The sequence below is a fragment of the Dipodomys spectabilis genome, unplaced genomic scaffold (assembly GCF_019054845.1).
Source record: "Dipodomys spectabilis isolate Male_0828 unplaced genomic scaffold, ASM1905484v1 ptg000388l, whole genome shotgun sequence".
In the NCBI taxonomy this organism is placed as follows: Eukaryota; Metazoa; Chordata; class Mammalia; order Rodentia; family Heteromyidae; genus Dipodomys; species Dipodomys spectabilis.
Genome location: NW_024871065.1, coordinates 2,587,304 through 2,607,184, shown reverse-complemented (window position 1 = coordinate 2,607,184; position 19,881 = coordinate 2,587,304). Strand labels below are relative to the sequence as shown.

The following is a 19,881-nucleotide window of genomic DNA, read 5'->3' as shown; positions in this document are numbered from 1 at the left end:
GACAAATCCCACCCCACAGAGCATCTGCAGGTGGGAAGTGGGAGGGGGGAACTGGAAACTCCCCTCTCCACTGTGTGTGTGCCAGTCCTGGGGCTTGAACTCAGGCCCTGGGCCCTGTCCTTGCGTTTTGTTTTTGCTCAAGCCTGGTGCTCTACCACTTGAGCCACAACTGCACTTCTGGCTTTCATGATTGGCCGGAGATAGAGTCTCCAAGGGCTTTCCTACATGAGCCGGCATCAGGCTTCGATCCTCAGACTTCAGCCTCCTGAGTAGCTATGTGTACTGGTGTGAGCCACTATGGCTCAACTCTATTGTGTGTGTGTGTGTGTGTGTGTGTGTGTGTGTGTGTTAGTGCTGGGGCTTGAACCCACAGCCTGGGCACTGTCACTTAGCTTTGAGCCTCAAAGCTGGTGCTCTACTACTTGAGACACGGCTCTATGTGGCTTTTGGTTCATTGGAGGTAAGAGTCTCACAGACATTTTTCTGCTGTGACCTGTGGGTGTTCAGATCTCAGCCTCCTGGTTACCTAGGATTATAGGTGTGAGCCAACAACGTCTGGCTGTTCAGAAATTTGAGTCCTTTTATTTTTTGGTCCATCATGGGGCTTGAACTCAGGGCCAAGACGCTGACCATGAGCTTTTCTGCTCAAGGTGAGCTCTCTACCACTTGAGCCACAGCACCACTTCTGGTGTTTTTGGTGGTTCATTGGAGATAAGAGTATCACAGACTTTCCTGCCCAGGCTGGTTTTGAACCATGATCCTCAGATCTCAGCCTCCTGAGTAGCTAGGATGCCAGGTATGAGCCACTGGTGCCCAACTTTCTCCTGACTCCTGGATTTAGCTGTTGCATTCTGATTATTAATGTCATTTACTCCTTGCTTTTCCTTTCCCCTTTCCCCCACCAAGCTTCCAAGAACCCGTTCAGGCTGTCTTCCTCTCCGGCAAGAGTGGCGCCCTGCTACTTGAACCACAACCCCCACTTTCAGCTCTTTGGTGGTCCATTGCAGAGAGAAAAAGAGTTCTTTGCAGCCGTTCCTGTCCTGATTGGCTTAGAACTGTGCTCCTCCAGATCTCAACCTCCTGATTTGCTGACAGGCGTGAGCCACCGGGGCAAAGTCCCAATCTTGATCAAGACCCAGACCTTTGTCTGGTTAACCTTGCATGGCAGGGAAAACACAGCAAAGGAAAGGATTCCTCCCGAGACTGAGTCCACGTAGCAACGGGCTCAGGACAATTGGATGGGAGGGTGAGGTGGCTGGACCCTGCAGAATTTATCTCAGAGACTCTGCTTCTGGGTCAAGATTCTCTGTTCAAGTTTGGCATACCGAGGAAGGAGGGCCTGATATACCTGGAGAGACAGAAAGCACTCATTTAGAGGTGGGAAGAGGTGAGGGGAAATTCGTAAGAATTTCTGGCGACCTCTTGAAATGTGTGGTTGCTATTGGTGTTTTGTTTTTAACTGCCAGGCCTGGGGCTTGAACTCAGGGCCTGGGCACCGTCCCTGGGCTTTGGTGCTTAAGGCTGGTGCTCTACCACTTGAGCCATGACACCAGTTCTGGTTTTCTGGTGGTTCATTGGAGTACAAGAGTGGAGGCAAAGGAAGAAAACCGATGTTTCGTGGGTGAAAAGACTGGCTGGCATTCATAATCTGAATGCTAGAACAAAACCTACAGCTTTCCCACCTGTGCGGCTCCTGGGTCTGGGGTGGCAGCCAGCCTGGCCTTTGGAGCTGACTTCACAACTTCTGAAAAAGGCATGTGTACACCACCTGCAAGGCCTAGGAGAGAAAGGACATTTTGTGTCTGTGTGTGTACAGGACGTGGGGCTTGAACCCAGGGCCTGGGTGCTGTCCCTGGGCTCTTTTTTTGCTCAAGGCTGGCTCTCCACCACTTGGAGCTATATGTATGGTGCCACTTCTCCTGTTTTCTGGTGGTTTCTTGGAGATCAGAGTCTCACAGACTTTTCCTGCCCCAAGGTGGCCTCGAACCACGATCCTCAGATCTCAGCCTCCCGAAAAGCTAGGTGGCTGGCTATGACGATTTTTTTTTTTTAATGTATTGAAAGAAGAAATTAAATTTAAATAGTAGTTAAGGGGAGACAAGCAAAGAATAGAATCATTATGGAGCTGTGAGAAAGCACTTTGAGACAGACTGCCAATTAGGGGCTCCCTGGCAGGCAGGTGGCCTGGCAAAGTAGTCCAAGCAAAGTGAGGACACCCTTGAGGGGCCTGTGTTTCTTTCTGGGGAGCATGCCTTGATGGGGCTCCCCTGCATCAATTCTGGGGCTCTGTCTGCCGCCGCTCAGAGGAGGGAGCTGTCCCGGGTCCTGGCTAGCTAACCCCACTTCCTTTTGTCTCTCCTTGCTGGAAATAACAGCATAGCCTCTGGCTGTGTGCCAGTGCTGTGGCTCACATCTGTAGTCCCGGTCGCTGCTCAGGAGGCTGAGCTCAGAGGATCTGGGAGAAAGCACCAAGCCCCCACTGTGGACTTACCGTGAAAAGCCCGGTAGGCCGAGCCCACGCAGGCCGAGTTGGCAGTGTCTGTGATGTAAACTGAGGCACCAAACACATCGGCCAGCACCTGGGAAGGACACAGGGGTTTTTCTTTAATGCCAGGGCCGGGACTTGAACTCAGGGCCTGGGTGCTGTCCCTGAGCTGCTTTTGCTCAAGGCTGGCACTCTACCACTTGAGCCACGGTGCCACTTCCGGTTTTCTGGTGGTTCATTGGAAAGGACAGTCTCTAGGATTTTCCTGCCGGGCTGGCTTTGAACCGTGATCCTCTAGATCTCAGCCTCCTGAGTAGATGGGATGACAGGCGTGAGCCACCGGGTTACTTTGCATACCCACACCAGAACTCAGAAATCACCTGGATGTGAGACAGACTCTTTTCAGTGGGAGCCAGAAGAAAACAGAGTGGGCAGCCGGGCACCAGGGACCCTTGCCTGTCATCCCAGCTGCTCAGGAGGCTGAGATCTGGAGGATCACAGTTCGAGGCCAGCCCAGGGCAGGGAAGTCCATGAGACTCTGATCTCCAATGAACCACCAGAAAACCAGAAGTGGCAACCTATATATGGCTCAAAGTGGTAGAGCGCCATCCTTGAGCCAAAGAGCCCAGGGACAGCGCCCAGGCCCTGAGTTCAAGTCCCACAACTGACAAAAAAGAAAAAAGTTTCTGATTCTTAGACTTAACAGATTCACATACTGTCTCGTTGTGAGGCAACTTCCAGTTCCTACCTGTAAAATGTCTGTGTTGTGCGATGCCCCTCCTGTGGCCAAAATCTTTGTCTTAGGCACTACGAGAAAAACAGACAAGCAAAGAAGAAAAATACACAGAACAAAAACAAATGAAACTGGGCACCGGTGGCTAAGCCTCTCATCCCAGCCACTCAGGAGGCTGAGATCTGGAGGATCATAGTTCAAAGCCAGCCCGGGGCAGGAAAGTCCGTGAGACTCTGATCTCCAAGGAACCACCAGAAAACCAGAAGTGGCGCCATAGACGGCTCCAAGTGGTAGAACACCAGCCTTGAGCAAAAAGGAGTTCAGAGACAGCGCCCAGGCCCCGAGTTCAAGTCCCCTGTGCAACTCAGTTTCACACCCCTCCCCTGCCCTGGGCCAGGGCTCCGTCTCCCTCCAGTCACAATCTCAGCCCCAGGACTCCCCGCACCCCAAAACACATCCAGTACACTCACTGACTCGGTAGCCCAGACTCTCCGCATGAATCCGCTTGGCCATGAACTGTCCTTCGATGAGGGCCCGGATTTCCACATCCCCAGGGAACGCTGCCACCTAGTGCCCAGACACGGGGGTCCGTGAGGGGCATCTGAGTGTGTATTCCTGTGATATGTGTGTGTGTGCGTGCACGTGTGCGCAAGCGTGCGCTAGTACTGGGGCTTGAACTCAGGACCTGGGCGCTGTCCCTGAGCTTCTTTGGCTCAAGGCTGGTGCTCTACCACTTGAGCCGTCTATGGCGCCACTTCCGGTTTTCTGGTGGTTTATTGGAGATGAGAGTCTCATGACCTTTCCTGTCCTGGGCTGGTTTCAAATCATGATCCTCTGGATCTCAGCCTCCTGAGTAGCTGGGATGAGGTCAGGTGTGTGAGCTACTGGTGCCTGGCTCCTTATTCTTTTTACTAGGTAAATAAGAGCCACGTGTTTGTTCCAGGAATCCACACTGCTTGCATGCCCATGCTAATATGCTATCCCCAGGTTGGGCCGACACCCCCAGCACCCCAGACCAAGGACTGCACTGGCTCCTCTCTCCTCTGCCCTGTGCTCCAAGTTTCATTCACTGCTGGTCTCCACGCTGTGTCCATCTTCTAGATAAGCCGGGCATCTTGCAGACATCAACCGAACGCTCCTCACAGAAATCACGCTGCCCAGTCCAGCCCCAGACTCACCCACCCTTCCCTCCCACCCCACACGGTGCGTGTGTCCTGTGTGTGCCCACTCAGCCGGATTTCCGTCCATCTTCCAGATCGGGGCTCCACAGACCCCCCAAAAGAACCCACTCTCCTTGGATCTGCTAGGACCTGGCACCAGTGACCCATACACAAGCAGTGAATGAATGTGCATGAAGGAGCAAACGATGGGGTAGTGGATGGGTCAGAGAGTGAACAAATGTGCATTGAAGAATGAATGAATGAATGAGGGAACGGATGAACGAATGACCCACTGGAGAATACATCTTTCCTGACAGCCCGAGGGTTGGTGTGTGCAAACACAGTAGAGCTGTACCTGCTCCCCTCAAACACGACCCAGCCAGGCATCAATGGCTCACACCTGTCATCCCAGCTACTCGGGAGACTGAGATCTGAGGATCATGGTTCGAGGCCAGCCCAGGCAGCGAAAGTCTGTGAGACTCTTCTGTCCGATGAACCACTAGACAACCGGAAGTGGCACCATATATACGGCTCAAAGGGGTAGAGCGCCAGCCTTTAGCACAAACAAGCTCAGGGGCAATGCCCAGACCCTGAGTTCAAGTCCCACAACTAGCAAAAAAGAAAGAAGGAAGGAAGGAGGGAAGGAAGGAAGGAAGGAAGAAAGGAGAACACAATTTGAGCCTCAAGTCCAGCTCTAGTGGCTCACACCTGTCATCCTAGCTATTCAGGAGGCTGAGATCTAGAGGATAGAGTGTTCAAAGCCAGCCCAGGCAGGAAACTCCATGAGACTCCAATGAACTGCCAAAAAAAACCTAGAAGTTGGAGCTGTGGCTCAAGTAGTGGAGCACCAGCCTTGAGCAAACAAACCCTAAATGAACATATAGGCCCCAATACCATGACAACAATAACAACAACAAAGGTGATTGATTTGGTTTCACGACTGCTAAGATCAATGCTCAGCGCATGATTAATATAGCTCCATATCAAGACAGTTCCTACCTCTTGGTTTTCTGCATTAAATCTGTGACGCCCAGACATTTCAGGGGTGATTTCCATTACGTCAAAATAAAAACCTGAAACAAAAATCAAAAAGAGATTGGCTGTCAGGAGCCGGGCGCACCAATGGCTCACGTTTGTCATCCAGTGACTCAGGAGGTGGAGATCCGGAGGATCCCGGTTTAAAGCCAGCCCCTGGCAGGAAAGTATGTGAGACTCTCATCTCCCATGAACCACCAGAAAACCGGAAGTGGTGCCATATATGGCTTAAAGTGGTAGAGTGCTAGCCTTGAGCAAAAGAGCTCAGGGACAGCGCCCAGGCCCTGTGTTCAATCCCAGGACACACACACACACACACACACACACACTTAATAACCAAATAAAGAAGTAAAGCCCCTACCCAGGTTTCCTCCATTTCCCATCTCTGTGGACTGCAGGGCCTTGGAGAACTCACTCCAGGAGCCGGAAGCTGACTCATCTCGAATTTTCTCTCTCATCAGGGAGCCATTTTTAAAACTGTAAAAGGGAAGCGAATGCTGAAGACCAGAGGTACGGCGACAGCGGCGCTGAGGATTGAACCTATGACCACATGTAGGCTAGCCAAGTGCTCTGCCACTGAGCTACAACCCCAGCCTGGATCCGTGGGTTACCCAGGTCCCCAGGTTGTGGGTACAACAAGTCTTTCTCAGGTCCAGCCTAAAATGCAGTAATCAGCCGGGCATCAATGGCTCAAGCCTGTCATCCCAGCTACTCGGGAGGCTGAGATCTGGAGGATCACAGTTTGAGGCCAGGCCCAGGCAGGTAAATCTGTGAGACTCTCACAGACGAACCACCAGAAAACCGGAAGTGGCGCCATATATATATGGCTCCAAGTGGTTGTTAACCTTGCACAAAAAGCAGCTCAGGGACTGCGCCCAGGCCCTGAGTTCAAGCCCCCAGGACTGACAAAAATAAAAATACAAACAAAAATGGTCCCAGAGCAGCCTGCACCTGCATCCCACACTCAGGCAGGGAAATCAACGGGACCCCACACCCCAGCTTACCACAAAAGCGCCATGTAATGCCGAGGGTCAACTGGATTACAGAAAATGTGGCCTTCCAGGGCAGGTGTGGGTTCCTGGAGCCACAGGAAGAGTGTGTCGCTGGTCCCCAGGCTGACCTACAGAGAAGGCGGGGTGGGGTGAGGGACCAGGGGCTGGCTGAACACACACCGTGGGTCTTGACCCACCACGCCTGCTCCATCTGTCCACGTTCTGGGGACCATTTCCCCACGAGAGGATCCAGGAATCAACTCCCCGCTAGAAAGAACCACACCCACCAGGCGCAGGAGGCTCCCACCTATCATCCCAGCTACTCAGGAGGCTGAAATCTGGAGGATCACAATTCGAACCCAAGACAGGAAAGTCTGTGAGACTCTGACCTCCCATGAACCACCAGAAAACCGGAAGTGGTGCCATGTATATGGCTCAACGTGGTAGAGCGCCGGCCTTGAGCACAAATGTTCAGGGACAGCGCCCAGGCCCTGAGTTCAAGCCCTACAACAGATTTTTAAAAAAGCAAGCATGGAGATGGAGAAGTCAGCTTACCGCGATGTCGCCTTCCTCCAGCCTCATGCCCGCCAGTGAAGCTGAGAAAAGTTGGGAGTCTTTGGTTACCTGAAGCCTTGGGAACCAGTGTGTCCCCCCCCCTCCCATCCACCCCTCAGGGAGAAGGGCCAGCATGGGTTCAGGTGATCTAAGAGAATTTACACAAATCCAAGTACAGCCTGGGGGTTATGTATATTTGTCTGTTGACTTAACTTTGGTGCCAGTCCTGGAGCTTGAACTCGGGGCCTGGGCACTGTCCCTTTGAGCCATTTATATGGCGCCACTTCCAGTTTTCTGGTGGCTCAAGTGAGAATCTCACGGACTTTCCTGCCCAGGCTGGCTTGGAGTAGCGATCCTCCAGATCTCAGCCTCCTGAGTCACTAGGCTGACAGACGTGAGCCCCGTGGACTCACTGTTCAGCAAGTCCAGAGAATCAAGAAGACAAAAACAAGAGTGCTCATGGCACCTGGGCGCCGGTGGCTCAGGCCGATCATCATCCCAGTGACTCAGGAGGCTGAGATCTGAGGATCGTGGTTCAAAGCCAGCCCGGGCAGGAAAGTCCGTGACACTCTTGTCTCCAATAAACCACTCAAAAACGGAAGGGGCACCATAGATGACCCAAAGTGGCAGAGTGCCAGCCTTAGAAACCCAGGGACAGCGCCCAGGCCCTGAGGTGAAGCCCCAGGAGATTGGCAAAAGAAAAACAGAGAGAGACAGAGAGACAAAGAGACAGAAAGAGAGAGAGAGAGAGAGAGAGAGAGAGAGAGAGCAAGTAAAAGAAACAATGCAAGATGCTGGACTGGCCTCATTGGGAGGGGCTGAAGCCCCTCCCACCGACTCTGGTGCTCACCCTGGTGCGCCCCCCTTCCCCTATTCCCCCCCCCTTTTCCTGCCCATACTCACCGGGGTTGTCCCCAGTGAAGGCCACCACTGGGCATTCCGGGGAAAATCCATAGCGTTGGACATAGTAGGAAGAAATGTTTCCCTGCAGGTGGAGAGCAATTGCGTGGGTAACTCTAGCCTGCTACACGCACACATAACCTCAAGCTACTGGAATATTTCAGAAGACTGAAACTAAGGATTTCGGCGCACCTGTCCCTTGCAAGCCAGACTTGGGGGTTCCCTCCCCTCTGCCATTCCAGAAGAGCTCTACACAACCATAAGCATGAAGTCACCTTGGCTTGATCTTTTTAATCTTATTATTTCATCTCATTTTTTGCACCGGTACTGGGATTTGAACTCAGAGCCTGGGCTCTATCCCTGAGCTTCTTTTGCTCAAGGCTGGTGCTCTACCACTTTTGAGCCATACATGACGCCACTTCCCGTTTTCTTGTGGTTCATTGGAGAGAAGAGTCTCATGGACTTTACTGTCCGGGCTGGCTTTGAACTGTGATCCTCCAGATCTGAGCCTCCTGAGGAGCTGGGATGCCAGGCGCCCGGCTCCAGGATATCATCTTGAAATCCATTTGACTTTGAGATGCAGAACACCTAGAATGAAACAGGCTCCAACTTGAACCAACCTAGGAGAGCTTGAAATTCTGGATACGGCACTGAAGGGAATTTAGCAACATCAGACGCCGGTATCTCATACCTGTCATCCCCGCTACTCAGGAGGCTGAGATCTGAGGATTGCAGTTCAAAGCCAGCCCTGACAGGAAAGTCCAGGAAACTCTAATCTTTCCAATTAACCAACAAAAACTGGAAGTGGAGCTGTGAGCTCAAGTGATAGAGTGCTTACCTTGAGCTGAAGAGCTGAGGGACAGTGCCCAGGCCCAGAGTTCAAGCCCCATGACCAACAAAAACAAAAAGGTATGAGGCACTGATTTGAAACCCTAGTATAGGCAAAGAAAAGGAAAAGAGGAAAGGAAGGGAGGGAGGGAGGGAAGGAAGGAAGGAAGGAAGGAAGATAGGAAGGGAGGAGAGGGAGGGAGGGAAGAAAGGGAGGGAGGGAAGAAAGGGAAGGAGGGAAGGAAGGAAGGAAGGAAGGAAGGAAGGAAGGAAGGAAGGAAGGAAGGAAGGAAGGAAGGAAGGAAGGAAGGAAGGGAGGGAAGGAAGGAGACAGAGGGAGGGAGGGATCCTACCAGGACTGAGCAGGGCAGGGCAGGTGGACCCAGCTTTTCCTCTAAATTTGGGGCGCAGGCGAGAAGGCAGGCCTGGGACCAGACTTTGTCCTGGATCTGCAACAAATTCATTCCAGAACCTGAGGAAGGAAAAGAAATGGAAAATGAAAACCAGGCTGGGTAGGGTAGCTCAGCCTGTCATCCACTGTAGCCGTCCGGGAGGGAGAGACAGGAGGATCCTAGTTTTAGGCCCAACATGGATTTTAAAAAAAAAAGAAAAGTGAGTGAGACCCTATCTTAATGAACAAGAGTGTAGTGGGTCCCGCCGGTCACCCCAGACTTCCGGAAGCCTGAGGACAGGAGGGCTGACATCCAGGGTGTAGGTAACAGGAGGAGGATTTTCCTGGAGTGACACCTGACCGAGCAAGCGCAAGACCCCAGGTTCAAGCCCCAGTAACGCCAGACAAACAACAGCAACAAAAGTAAATGGCAAAAATAGAAATCAGACACTGGTGGCTCACCATCCTACACTTAGCTACCCAGGAGGCTGGGATCCGGAGGATGGCGGTTCAAAGCCCTACCGGGGCAGGAGAGCAGGGGAGACCCTTCTCGCCAGTGAACCCACAAAAAGCCCGGGAAGCGGCACAGCATCCGTCCTGAGCAGGAAAGGGAGCGCAGGAGCCATGTGAAGCCCCAGTCCCAGCACCCCTACCGCGAGGAAGGTAATTAGTATCAGCTGTGGGGCTTGAACTCAGGGCCTGGGCGCTGTCCCTCAGCTCCTCAGCTCCAGGCTAGTGCTCTACCACTTGAGCCACAGCGCCACTTCAGGTTTTCTGGTGGTTCATTGGAGATAGGAGTCTCACGGTCTCTCCTGCCCAGGCTGGCTTTGAACTGCGATCCTCCGATCTCAGCCTCCTGAGTAACTGAGGTGACAGGCGTGACCCGCCACGGCGGGCTCAGTATCATCTCTTTCCAACAAAGACTGAAATCCTCAAGACTGGCTGGAAACCAGAGTCCAGTTGAGGCACACTGGGTGGCCACGTGGCCAGCCTGACAACCTGCCTGCAGCCCAAGCCCCGCCCAGCCCCACTCAGCCCCGCCCCTTCCAAGCCCCGCCCAGTCCCACTCAGCTCCACCTGTCCCAAGCCCCACCCAGTCCCACCCCTTCCAAAGCACCACCCAGTCCCACTCAGCCCCGCCCCTCCCAAGCCCCACCCAGTCCCACTCAGCCCCGCCCCTTCCAAGCCCCGCCCAGTTCCACTCAGCCCCGCCCCTTCCAAAGCCCCACCCAGTCCCACTCAGCCCCGCCCCTACCAAGCCCAGCCCCACTCAGCCCCGCCCCTGCCAAGCCCCGCCCAGTCCCACTCAGCTCTGCCTCTGCCAAGCCCCGCCCAGTCCCACTCAGCTCCGCCCCTGCCAAGCCCCGCCCAGTCCCACTCAGCCCCGCCTCTGCCAAGCCCCGCCCAGTCGCAATGAAGTCTGCCCCTACCAAACCTCTCCCAGCTCCGCCCCTACCAAGCCCCGCCCAACCCCACCAAGCCCCGTCCCCACCAGCTCCACCCATCCCGAGTTCCACCCGTTCCCAAGCCCCACCCCTCTGTTCCATCCAGCCCAATCCCCGCTCAGCCCCTCAGCTCCCTCCCACCCAGCCTATTCCCCAAGCCCCGCCCCACTCAGCTCAGCTCATCCCAAGCCCCGCTCCGGAAGGCTCACCATCACTGTAGTCAATGGGGGAGTAGGAGCCCAGGAACAGGGAAGCAGCAAAGCTGCTGACCAGAGAAATCCTCTATGGAAAAGCCACAAGGAGAGAGGCCGTGACACTCTTCATCGGTCCATCCATCCACCCATCCATCCATCCATCCACCCATCCACTCATCTATCCATCCATCCATCCATCCATCCACCCATCTATCCATCTACCCACCCATCCATCCATCCATCATCCACCCATCTATCCATCCATCCACCCTTCCATCCACCCACCCATCCATCCACTCATCTATCTATCCATCCACCCATCCATCCATCCATCCATCCATCCATCCACCCATCTATCCATCCACCCACCCACCCATCCATCCATCCATCCATCCATCCACCTACCCACCCATCCATCCATCCATCCATCCATCCACCCACCCACCCATCCATCCACCCATCCATCCATCCATCCATCCACCCATCTATCCATCCATCCACCCACCCATCCATCCACTCATCTATCTATCCATCCACCCATCCATCATCCACCCATCCAGCCAGCCAGCCTTCCATCCACCCACCCATCCATCCATCCACCCATCTATCTATCCACCCATCTATCTATCCACCCATCCATCCATCTATCCACTCATCCACCCACCCATCCATCCATCTGTCCGTCCATCCATCCATCCCCCCAGCATAACCATGCACACACACACACACACACACTCATCCACCCACCCATCCATCCATCCAGCATAACCATGCACACACACACACACACACACACACTCATCCACCCACCCATCCATCCATCCAGCATAACCATGCACACACACACACACACACACACACACACACTCATCCACCCACCCATCCATCCATCTGTCCGTCCATCCATCCCCCCAGCATAACCAAGCACACACACACACACACACACACACACACACACACGTCACGAATCATGCTGGCACCAAGACTTGAACTCATGGCCTCCAGCCCGTCCTTGGCTTTTTTTTTTTTTTTTTTTTTGGCTCTAGGTTGGCAACTCTACCACTTGAACCACACCTCTATATCTGGCTTTTTTGGTAGCTCATTGGAGATAAAGAGGCTCATGGAAATTTTTTTTTCCATGCCCAGGCTGGCCTTGAACCTCGATCCTCAAGATCTCAGCCTCCTGAGTCGCTAGGAGGACAGGTGTCCAGGCACAGCAGCTCCTGCTGAATATAATGAGTAGTTGCCTGTGCCGTGAGAACTCTCACAAGGACTCTGGGTGAGTGTGATTCTACTATCTTTCTATGGGACTAGTAGGAGCGCCAGTGGCTCATGTCCATTATCCTGGCTACTCAGGAGGCCGAGATCTGGAGGATTAGAGTTTGAAGCCAGCCTGGGGGAGGAGGGAGCTGAGACTCATCTCCAAGAGCCAGAGGTGCAGGCAGCTGTGGTTCAAGCATTCCAGCTTTGAGGGAAAAAGCTAAAGGACAGCGTCCAGGTCCTGAGTTCAAGCCCCAGTACTGGCACCAAAAACAAAAAACCAAAATAACCAACTATGGACCCACCATCATTAATGGAAACATCATTATACACCAAATATTTATCTCTTTCCCTCCCTTCTTTCTTCCCTCCCTCCCTCCCTCCCTCCCTTCTTTCCCTACGGATGGAACCCGGGCAAACTCACCACGCCTGTATATATCAGTTTTGTGTGTGTATGCCAGAGGTGGGGCTTGAACTCAGGGCCTGGGCGCTATCCCTGAGCTTCTTTTGCTCAAGGCTGGCGCTCTACCACTTGAGCCACAGTGCCACTTCTGTTTTTTTCTGTGTATGTGGGACTGAGGAATGGAACCCAGGGCATCATGCACGCTAGGCGAGCACTCGACCACTGAGCCACCTTCCCAGCCCCATGTTTAATATTCATTCATTGAAGGCATGAACCCCCGGTATCCCGTGATGTCTTCATGACGTGCTCACGCTGGGAGTATTCTAAGCAATGGGAAGAGTGCACCCACCTCTGTTTGGGAGTAGGCCTCAGGGTTTTCCTGGTAAACCTTCGCAATTTGGTTCCCTGTAAAACGCTGGGAGAGAGAGCGTGCATTCTCAGGGAGGGGGACCCAGATTCAGAACGAACTGTGAGATCCACACAGTGAAGAGTTTAATGATATCTAGATCTAGATCTAGATCTAGATATCCACAGCCATTAGTTAATATCATGCCTGTCACCCTAGCTACTCAAGAGGAGGCTGAGCTCTGGAGGATCGCGGTTCGAGGCCAGCCCCGGGTAGGAAAGTCCATGAGACTCTTCTCTCCAATGAACCACCAGAAAACCGGAAGTGGCGCCATAGATGTGTGGCTCAAAGCGGTGGAGTGCCAGCCTGGAGCAGAAGCAGCTCAGGGACAGCACCCAGGGCCCGGAGTTCAAGCCCCAGGCCTGGCACAAAAGAAACAGACAACTAAAGAAGACACTTAGGGGATAAGGGATGGGTCGGCCCTGTTACCTCATAGGCCCGGGAGCCGGTGAGTTGGCTGAGCACCTGGGCCCCTCCCACAGCAGCCTCCAGTTGGTGGCATTGGGCAGTGCTGCTGGAGTCCATCCATACCGGGCAGTCAGGGATGGAGAAACAGATCTGCCAGGAAGGGACAGTAGCACAGTGTCAGATACTGGGCCACGCCACTGGCCCTGAGAGCATGAGGTGTCTCTTCCTACCACCTTCTATTGTGTGTGTGTGTTTGTGTGTGTGTGTGTGTGTGTGTGTGTGTGTGTGTGTGTGGTGCTCTTCCACTTGAGCCACAGCTCCACTTGGGGCTTTTCTGGGGATTCACTGGAGATAAAGAGTCTCCTGGACCTTGGTCCCAAGGCTGGCCTCAAACCCGGATCCTCAGCTCTCAGCCTCCTGAGTAGCTAGGATGACAGATGTGAGCCACCAGCGCCCAGCCTCCTCCCCTTCTGTTCTTTCTGTCCAAGATCCTCAGACTCGCCAATACTAGTCACCTGCCCTGATCATAGAAAATAATGTTGATCAAAATGAACTCCAGGAAACGGAAGGAACAGAAAAACAAAAACCGAAGTCACCTGTAGCTGTTGGTATAAGGAACGGTCTGGTGACAAATCCCTCAGTGCCAGGCTGGCCCCCGCCTTCCAGTACACGCTGCCATGTTGCTGTTGGAGACAGAGCCAGGCCTGTGGTGTGCGGTCCCTCGGGACACAGAAAGACCCTCAGGACCCCCAGACCACACACTGAACACCTGGGCTCCACCTCCACTACCTCTCTTAGGCCTCTGCAATTGTCAGCTTTATGAAACTCAGTGTTCCTTTCTTTTTTGGTGCCAGTCCTGGGGCTTGAACTGAGGGCCTGGGCACTGACCCTGAGCTCTTTCACTCAAGGCTAGTGCTGTACCACTTTGAGTCATATATATGGCGCCACTTCCAGTTTTCTGGTGGTCCCTTGGAGATCAGAGTCTTCCGGGCTTTCCTGCCCCAGGTTAGCTTGGAACTGAGATCCTCCAGATCTCATCTCCCAAGTAGCTGGTATGACAGGCGTGAGCCACCAGTGTTTGGCTTCCATGCTTATTTCTATCAAATGGGGAAGGGCTCTACCCTGTCACCCCAAAAACTTGTAATACGATTCCAAGAGAAAATCACTGGTCTGTTTCTTGGTGCCTTTTGTAAAGCTGTATTTAAACAAATTGCTTGTGAAATGCATCCATCCTCTTAATTCACTCATCCCTCCATCCACCCCTCCATCTACCTACCCACCCCTCCATCTATCTACCCACCCACCTATCCATCCACCCATCCACCCATGCACCCATCTACCCCATCCATCCATCCATCCACCCATCCATCCATCTACCCATCCATCCATCCATACATCCACCCATCCATCCATCTACCCCTTCCATCCATCCATCCACCCATGCACCCATCTACCCCATCCATCCATCCCTCCACCCATCCATCCATCTACCCATCCATCCATCCATCGACCCATCCATCCATCTACCCCATCCATCCATCCATCCACCCATCCATCCATTCATCCCACCCATCTATCCACCCACCCACCCTGCCATGTTGCTGTTGGAGACAGAGCCAGGCCTCTACCCATCCATCCATCCATACATCCACCCATCCATCCATCTACCCCTTCCATCCATCCATCCACCCATGCACCCATCTACCCCATCCATCCATCCCTCCACCCATCCATCCATCTACCCATCCATCCATCCATACATTCACCCATCCATCCATCTACCCCTTCCATCCATCCATCCACCCATGCACCCATCTACCCCATCCATCCATCCATCCACCCATGCACCCATCTACCCCATCCATCCATCCATCCACCCATCCATCCATCTACCCATCCATCCATCCATACATCCACCCATCCATCCATCTACCCCTTCCATCCATCCATCCACCCATGCACCCATCTACCCCATCCATCCATCCCTCCACCCATCCATCCATCTACCCCATCCATCCATCCCTCCACCCATCCATCCATCTACCCATTCATCCATCCATCGACCCATCCATCCATCTACCCCATCCATCCATCCATCCACCCATCCATCCATTCATCCCACCCATCTATCCACCCACCCACCCATCCATTCACCCTTTCATCCACCCATCCATCCATCCATTCATCTTATTTAAATGCATTCCCCCCCATTCATCTATTCATTTAAAGAACTGAAACACTCACTCATGTGTACTGAAACTCACTCACCCATTCATTGACCACATACTAAGACTCACACAAGTCACTCCAAGAACAGGTGCCTACATTCATCCCATTCATCCAAAGACCATGTGCTGAAACTTTCATCTCATTCATTCATTCAAAGGACACGTACTGAAACTCTCCTTCATTCACTCAAAGAAAATATGCTAAATCTCACCCCATTCATTCACTCATTCATTCACTCAAAGGACACATAGTAAGGGCTGGACCAGCACAGGACTGACGGCCAGGGAATGACGGACCCTCCTGTCCTGCACATTAGAGGATCTGTAGGTGGAGACCAATCAAACTCAGTGGGGCTAAGGGGAGAGACAGCAGAGACACTGCACCCAGACAGCCGATCCCTAAGCGCAAATCAGGGAGAGCAAGGGCTAACACACCTGCCCAGCTCCAGACAAAGCGAGAACTTGAGAGAAGTCAAACCCCGAGGCCTTCATCTTCTCCAAGACCATGTCCAGCGCCTGGGGAGATACACAGAGTCCGCCATGACTGAGCTGAGCCAACCCCCCCCCCCCCCACAGAGCTGCTAGCCTCCACTTGGAGGCTGGGGGCCACCATGCCGTAAAGGATTCTGGGTGTGGGCTGGGAAGGTGGCTCAGTGGTAAGTGCTCACCTTGCACGCATGAAGCCCTGGGTTTGATGTCTCAGTACCACATACACAGAACAAGCCAGAAGTGGTGGCGCTGTGGCTCAAGTGGTAGAGCGCTAGCCTTGAGCAAAAGAAGCTCAGAGACAGCGCCCAGGCCCTGAGTTCAAGCCCCATGACTTGCTCCGAGAGAGAGGGAGGGGAGGAAGATCACCATGCGTACCTTTACCCACATCAGCACAGGAGAGGTGACAGTCAGCCTGTCTTTGTGCAGATGCACACCACCTTGAGTCCTGCAAGAAGAGCAAGTATGGGCTGCAGGCCCAGGGCAGGTTGGGCTTGGAAAATCCCCCCACACGCAGCCTCCTTCCTCTAGGCCTGAGGTGAGGTAATGGATGAGACTGAACAGAGAGGAAAGGCATGAAAAAAAAATCGCACAGCTTCTTCATTCAAGGCTGGCACTCTACCACTTGAGCCACACCTCCCTCCACTTCTGGCTTTCTTCATTGGAGAGAAGAGTCTTTCGGATTTGGAAGCAGCAGTGGGGGGCCTCACACCTGTCATCCCAGTGAAGCAGGAGGCTGAGATCTGAGGATCAGGGTTCAAAGGCCATGAGACTCGAATCTCCAATGAACCACCGGAAAACCAGAAGTAGAGCTGTGGCTCAAGTCGAGCACTCGCCTTGAGCACAAAGAGGCTCAGGAACAGCACGCAGGCCCTGAGTTAAATCCTCAATATCAGCACAAAAACAAAAGAGGAAGTATTTCTCCTCTCCCCACCCACTGAAAAGCCAGGAAAAAAAATCCAGACTTTCTAGGTTAAGAACTGGATGAGAAATGTACTCATTATTTTACTTATGCAACGGTAACGCCTCTATATATAACCCTTACAATAAAATAAAAGAACTCATTCTCAAATTTCATCCCTGTTCCGAGGTCATAAAAGGGGAGAAACTTAAATCTTAGCTATCTGAGTGAGGTCTACAGGAAGTGGTTAAGATTAAATGAGGTGCTGGGTGTCAGAGGCTTAGTTAGGCGTGTTAATCCTAACTACTCAAAAGCGCGAGACTGAGACTCAGCGGCTTCTAGGATAGACCAGGGAAAAAGTGTGGGAAACAACAACCAAACAGAAAAAGCTGGCTGTGGCTGCAGATGCCTATAAACTCATCTCTGGAGGGAAGCATAAATATGGCAATCTCAGTCTAAGCTGAACTAGCCCAAAAGCCAGGCCCTATCTAAAAATGATCAGAATGCTGGGCTCTGGTGGCTCATGCCTAGCACCCCAGCTACTCAGGAGGCTGAGGTCTAGAGGTTTGAGGTTCAAAGCCAGCCCAGGACAGGAAAGTCTGTGAGACTTTTATCTCCAATAAACCATCAAAAAACTGGAAGTGGCGATTTGGCTCAAGTGGTAGAGCGCTTGCCTTGAGCAGAAGAGCTGAGGGACAGAGCCCAGGCCCTGAGTTCAAGCCCCATGACTGACAAAAAAAAAAAAAAAAAAGAAAGCAAGCAAGAAAGCAAGCGATCTACATCACTGCCTCGTGTTTCGTAATGCTCAGGACTCAAAGCAAGAACGCTGACAGCAGATGCCAATCTTTGACCTTCGCCCAGAACTGTGGGCTAAGACAAACTGTTTTCCTTTATAACTAACTAGGTTTGTGGCACTGAGCCGGTGGCTCACGCCTGTCATCCCAGCTACTCAAGAGGCTGAGATCTGAGGACCATAGTTCAAAGCCAGCCCAGGCAGGAAAGCCCATGAGACTCATATCTCCAATGAACCACCAGAAAGCCGGACGTGGTGTTTGTGGCTCAAAGTGGTAGAGCGCCAGCCTTGAGTGAAAGAGCTCAGGGACAGTGCCCAGGCTCTGAGTTCAAGCCCTATGACTGGGAAAGGGGGGGCAAGGGGGGCAGGACACAATATCAGGAGCATGGTGGTCCAAAGCCCACCTTCCTAGAAAAGTCTCTATCTCCAGTTAACTAGCAAAATGTTGGACTGGAGGTGTGGCTAAGGCGGTAGAGTGCAAGCCATGGGCACAAACAAATTGAGAGTTTGAAGACTCTGAGTTCAAGCCCCAGCACAGACATAGCCATACACACAAATAAGTTTTCAAGGACACCAGACACAAAAATACCCGAATTCTGGAAGGTCTCTGTCAAAATGCACGCTGTCTTCATAGATGATGTCCAGCTTCGTATCAACCGCAACAACCTTCACCTGGAAGATGTTTTTCAAAATGGGGTTCAGCCCATAGCTCCCCTTCAAATCTACGGGGCATCTTTGTTACCATGGTAACAGAGATCTCATCTCAAGATGCTGAAGCTAAGTGGGCACCGGTGGCCCACACCTGTCATCCCAGCTACTCAGGAGATTGAGATCTAGAGGATCCAGGATCAAAGCCAGCCCTGGGGCAAGAAAGTCCAGGAGACTCTGATCTCCCATGAACCATCAGAAAACTGGAAGTGGTGCCATACATGGCTCAAAGTGGTACAGTATCAGCCTTGAGCAGAAGAAGCTCTGGGACAGCACCCAGGCCCTGAGTTCAAGCCCCAGGACTGGCACACACACACACACACACACACACACACACACACCACACAAAGAGCCCAGTAGAAGAACAACTGTTGCTTTCGAAGGTAAATTTCCATCCTGCTCCATGGAAGCTGGAATCAGCCCATCCTGCTCCATGGAAGCTGGAATCAGCCCAGACTGAGCCTCACCTCAGCTCCAGTGCCAACCAGAATCCATGCCAACCAACTCAGTCACCAGAAAAGGCAAAGTCCATTCACACAACTGTGTCCATTTCAATTCCACTTACCTAAACATGAAAAGAAAGAAAAAGGATAATAATTCCCAGCCTCACTGGTGGCTCCAGCCACCCTCCTAGCCCCACTTGAGAGGCTGAGAGATGCCAGGATCCTGGTGCCAAGCCAGCCCAGCCCAGGCAGGAAAAGTCTACTGGCACGCTTCTCTCCAATGAACCACCCGAAATACCATAAAATAAAAGCTGGGAAGTTGGAGCTGTGGTTCAAGCGGTGGAGCACCGGGCTTGCATGACAAAAATAACATAACATAAAAGACCAATTCAGGGACAGGAGCCCAGGCCCTGAGTTCAAGCCCCAGGCCTGGCACCACGAAAGGAAAATAGAGTTTCCAGCAATGCCGAGATCCCAGGCTAGGGCCTCCTCTGCTCCCCCCAACTTTTGAACCCTTCCCCGTCCCCAGGATGGGGGGGGGAGGGGGCATGAGAGGAGGGGAAGTTTCTGGAAAAGTCCATGGGTGGGGTGGGGTCGAGCTAGGCCCCAGGGCCGGGCAGTCCCAGGTCATCGCCAGGCCAGGCACCCCGCGACAGCCTCCCCAGGAAGAGGGGGGCCCCCCCTCTCTCCAGGAGGTCGGCGCATGCGCACTGCACGGCCCCGGGCGCGGTGCAGCCAGCCGGGCGTCCCGGAGGAGGTGGCCAGGGTCCCCCGCCAACCCCCCTCCGGTTCCCCTCACGATCCCCCACCCCATCCTACCTGCTGTGTGCTGAAGTCCCAGCCCAGGCAGCAGTGGCGGCGATCGGGGTGCTCGGCCATCGTCCGGGAGAAACGCCCGCACCCGGGTCCGACCGTCCGGGAGTGTCGCCGCGCTCTGACACCTAGCGAGAAGCGGGGCCACGCCCCTGGCCACGCCCATCGCGCAGTCACGCCCAATCAGCCGGAGTCCACCACGGACTGGCCCGGCCCACCTCACCGCCACGCCCAATCAGCCCGAGTCCGCCGCGGGTCGACCACGCCCCCTTCCATTCTGTGGCTTTTGGCCACGCCTCTTAGCCACGCCCAGC

At 53.3% G+C, this 19,881-nt stretch overlaps 1 protein-coding gene across 2 annotated transcripts; it reads right to left on the bottom strand.

The window, feature by feature from the left end:
• Positions 1–743: 743 nt before the first annotated feature.
• Xylb (xylulokinase) lies at positions 744–19,677 on the bottom strand. Of its 2 annotated transcripts, XM_042667327.1 has the most exons (19): positions 19,574–19,677; positions 18,193–18,275; positions 16,288–16,357; positions 15,859–15,939; positions 13,792–13,878; positions 13,217–13,345; positions 12,731–12,796; positions 10,734–10,806; positions 9,042–9,160; positions 7,864–7,945; positions 6,961–7,001; positions 6,418–6,533; positions 5,775–5,890; positions 5,378–5,451; positions 3,689–3,785; positions 3,234–3,292; positions 2,492–2,579; positions 1,683–1,777; positions 744–1,348 (listed from the first exon to the last, which is right to left on the bottom strand). In XM_042667327.1, exons 1-19 carry the CDS (start codon positions 19,631–19,633, stop codon positions 1,277–1,279), a joined length of 1,608 nt encoding a protein of 535 aa, XP_042523261.1. In that variant the 5' UTR covers positions 19,634–19,677; the 3' UTR covers positions 744–1,276. The 2 variants fall into 2 exon arrangements, with proteins under 2 accessions (XP_042523261.1, XP_042523262.1); XM_042667328.1 differs by lacking the exon at positions 12,731–12,796.
• Between the last annotated feature and the right edge of the window lie 204 nt (positions 19,678–19,881).

Excerpts from the sequence above, each read along its gene's own strand:
- Xylb (XM_042667327.1), bottom strand. The coding sequence starts at position 19,633 with ATGGCCGAGCACCCCGATCGCCGCCACTGCTGCCTGGGCTGGGACTTC. Across the intron at positions 12,797-13,216 it reads CCGGCTCCCGGGCCTATGAG|CGTTTTACAGGGAACCAAAT; the intron begins GTAACAGGGCCG and ends TCTCTCTCCCAG. Across the intron at positions 5,452-5,774 it reads GGGAAATGGAGGAAACCTGG|GTTTTTATTTTGACGTAATG; the intron begins GTAGGGGCTTTA and ends TTTTTGTTTCAG.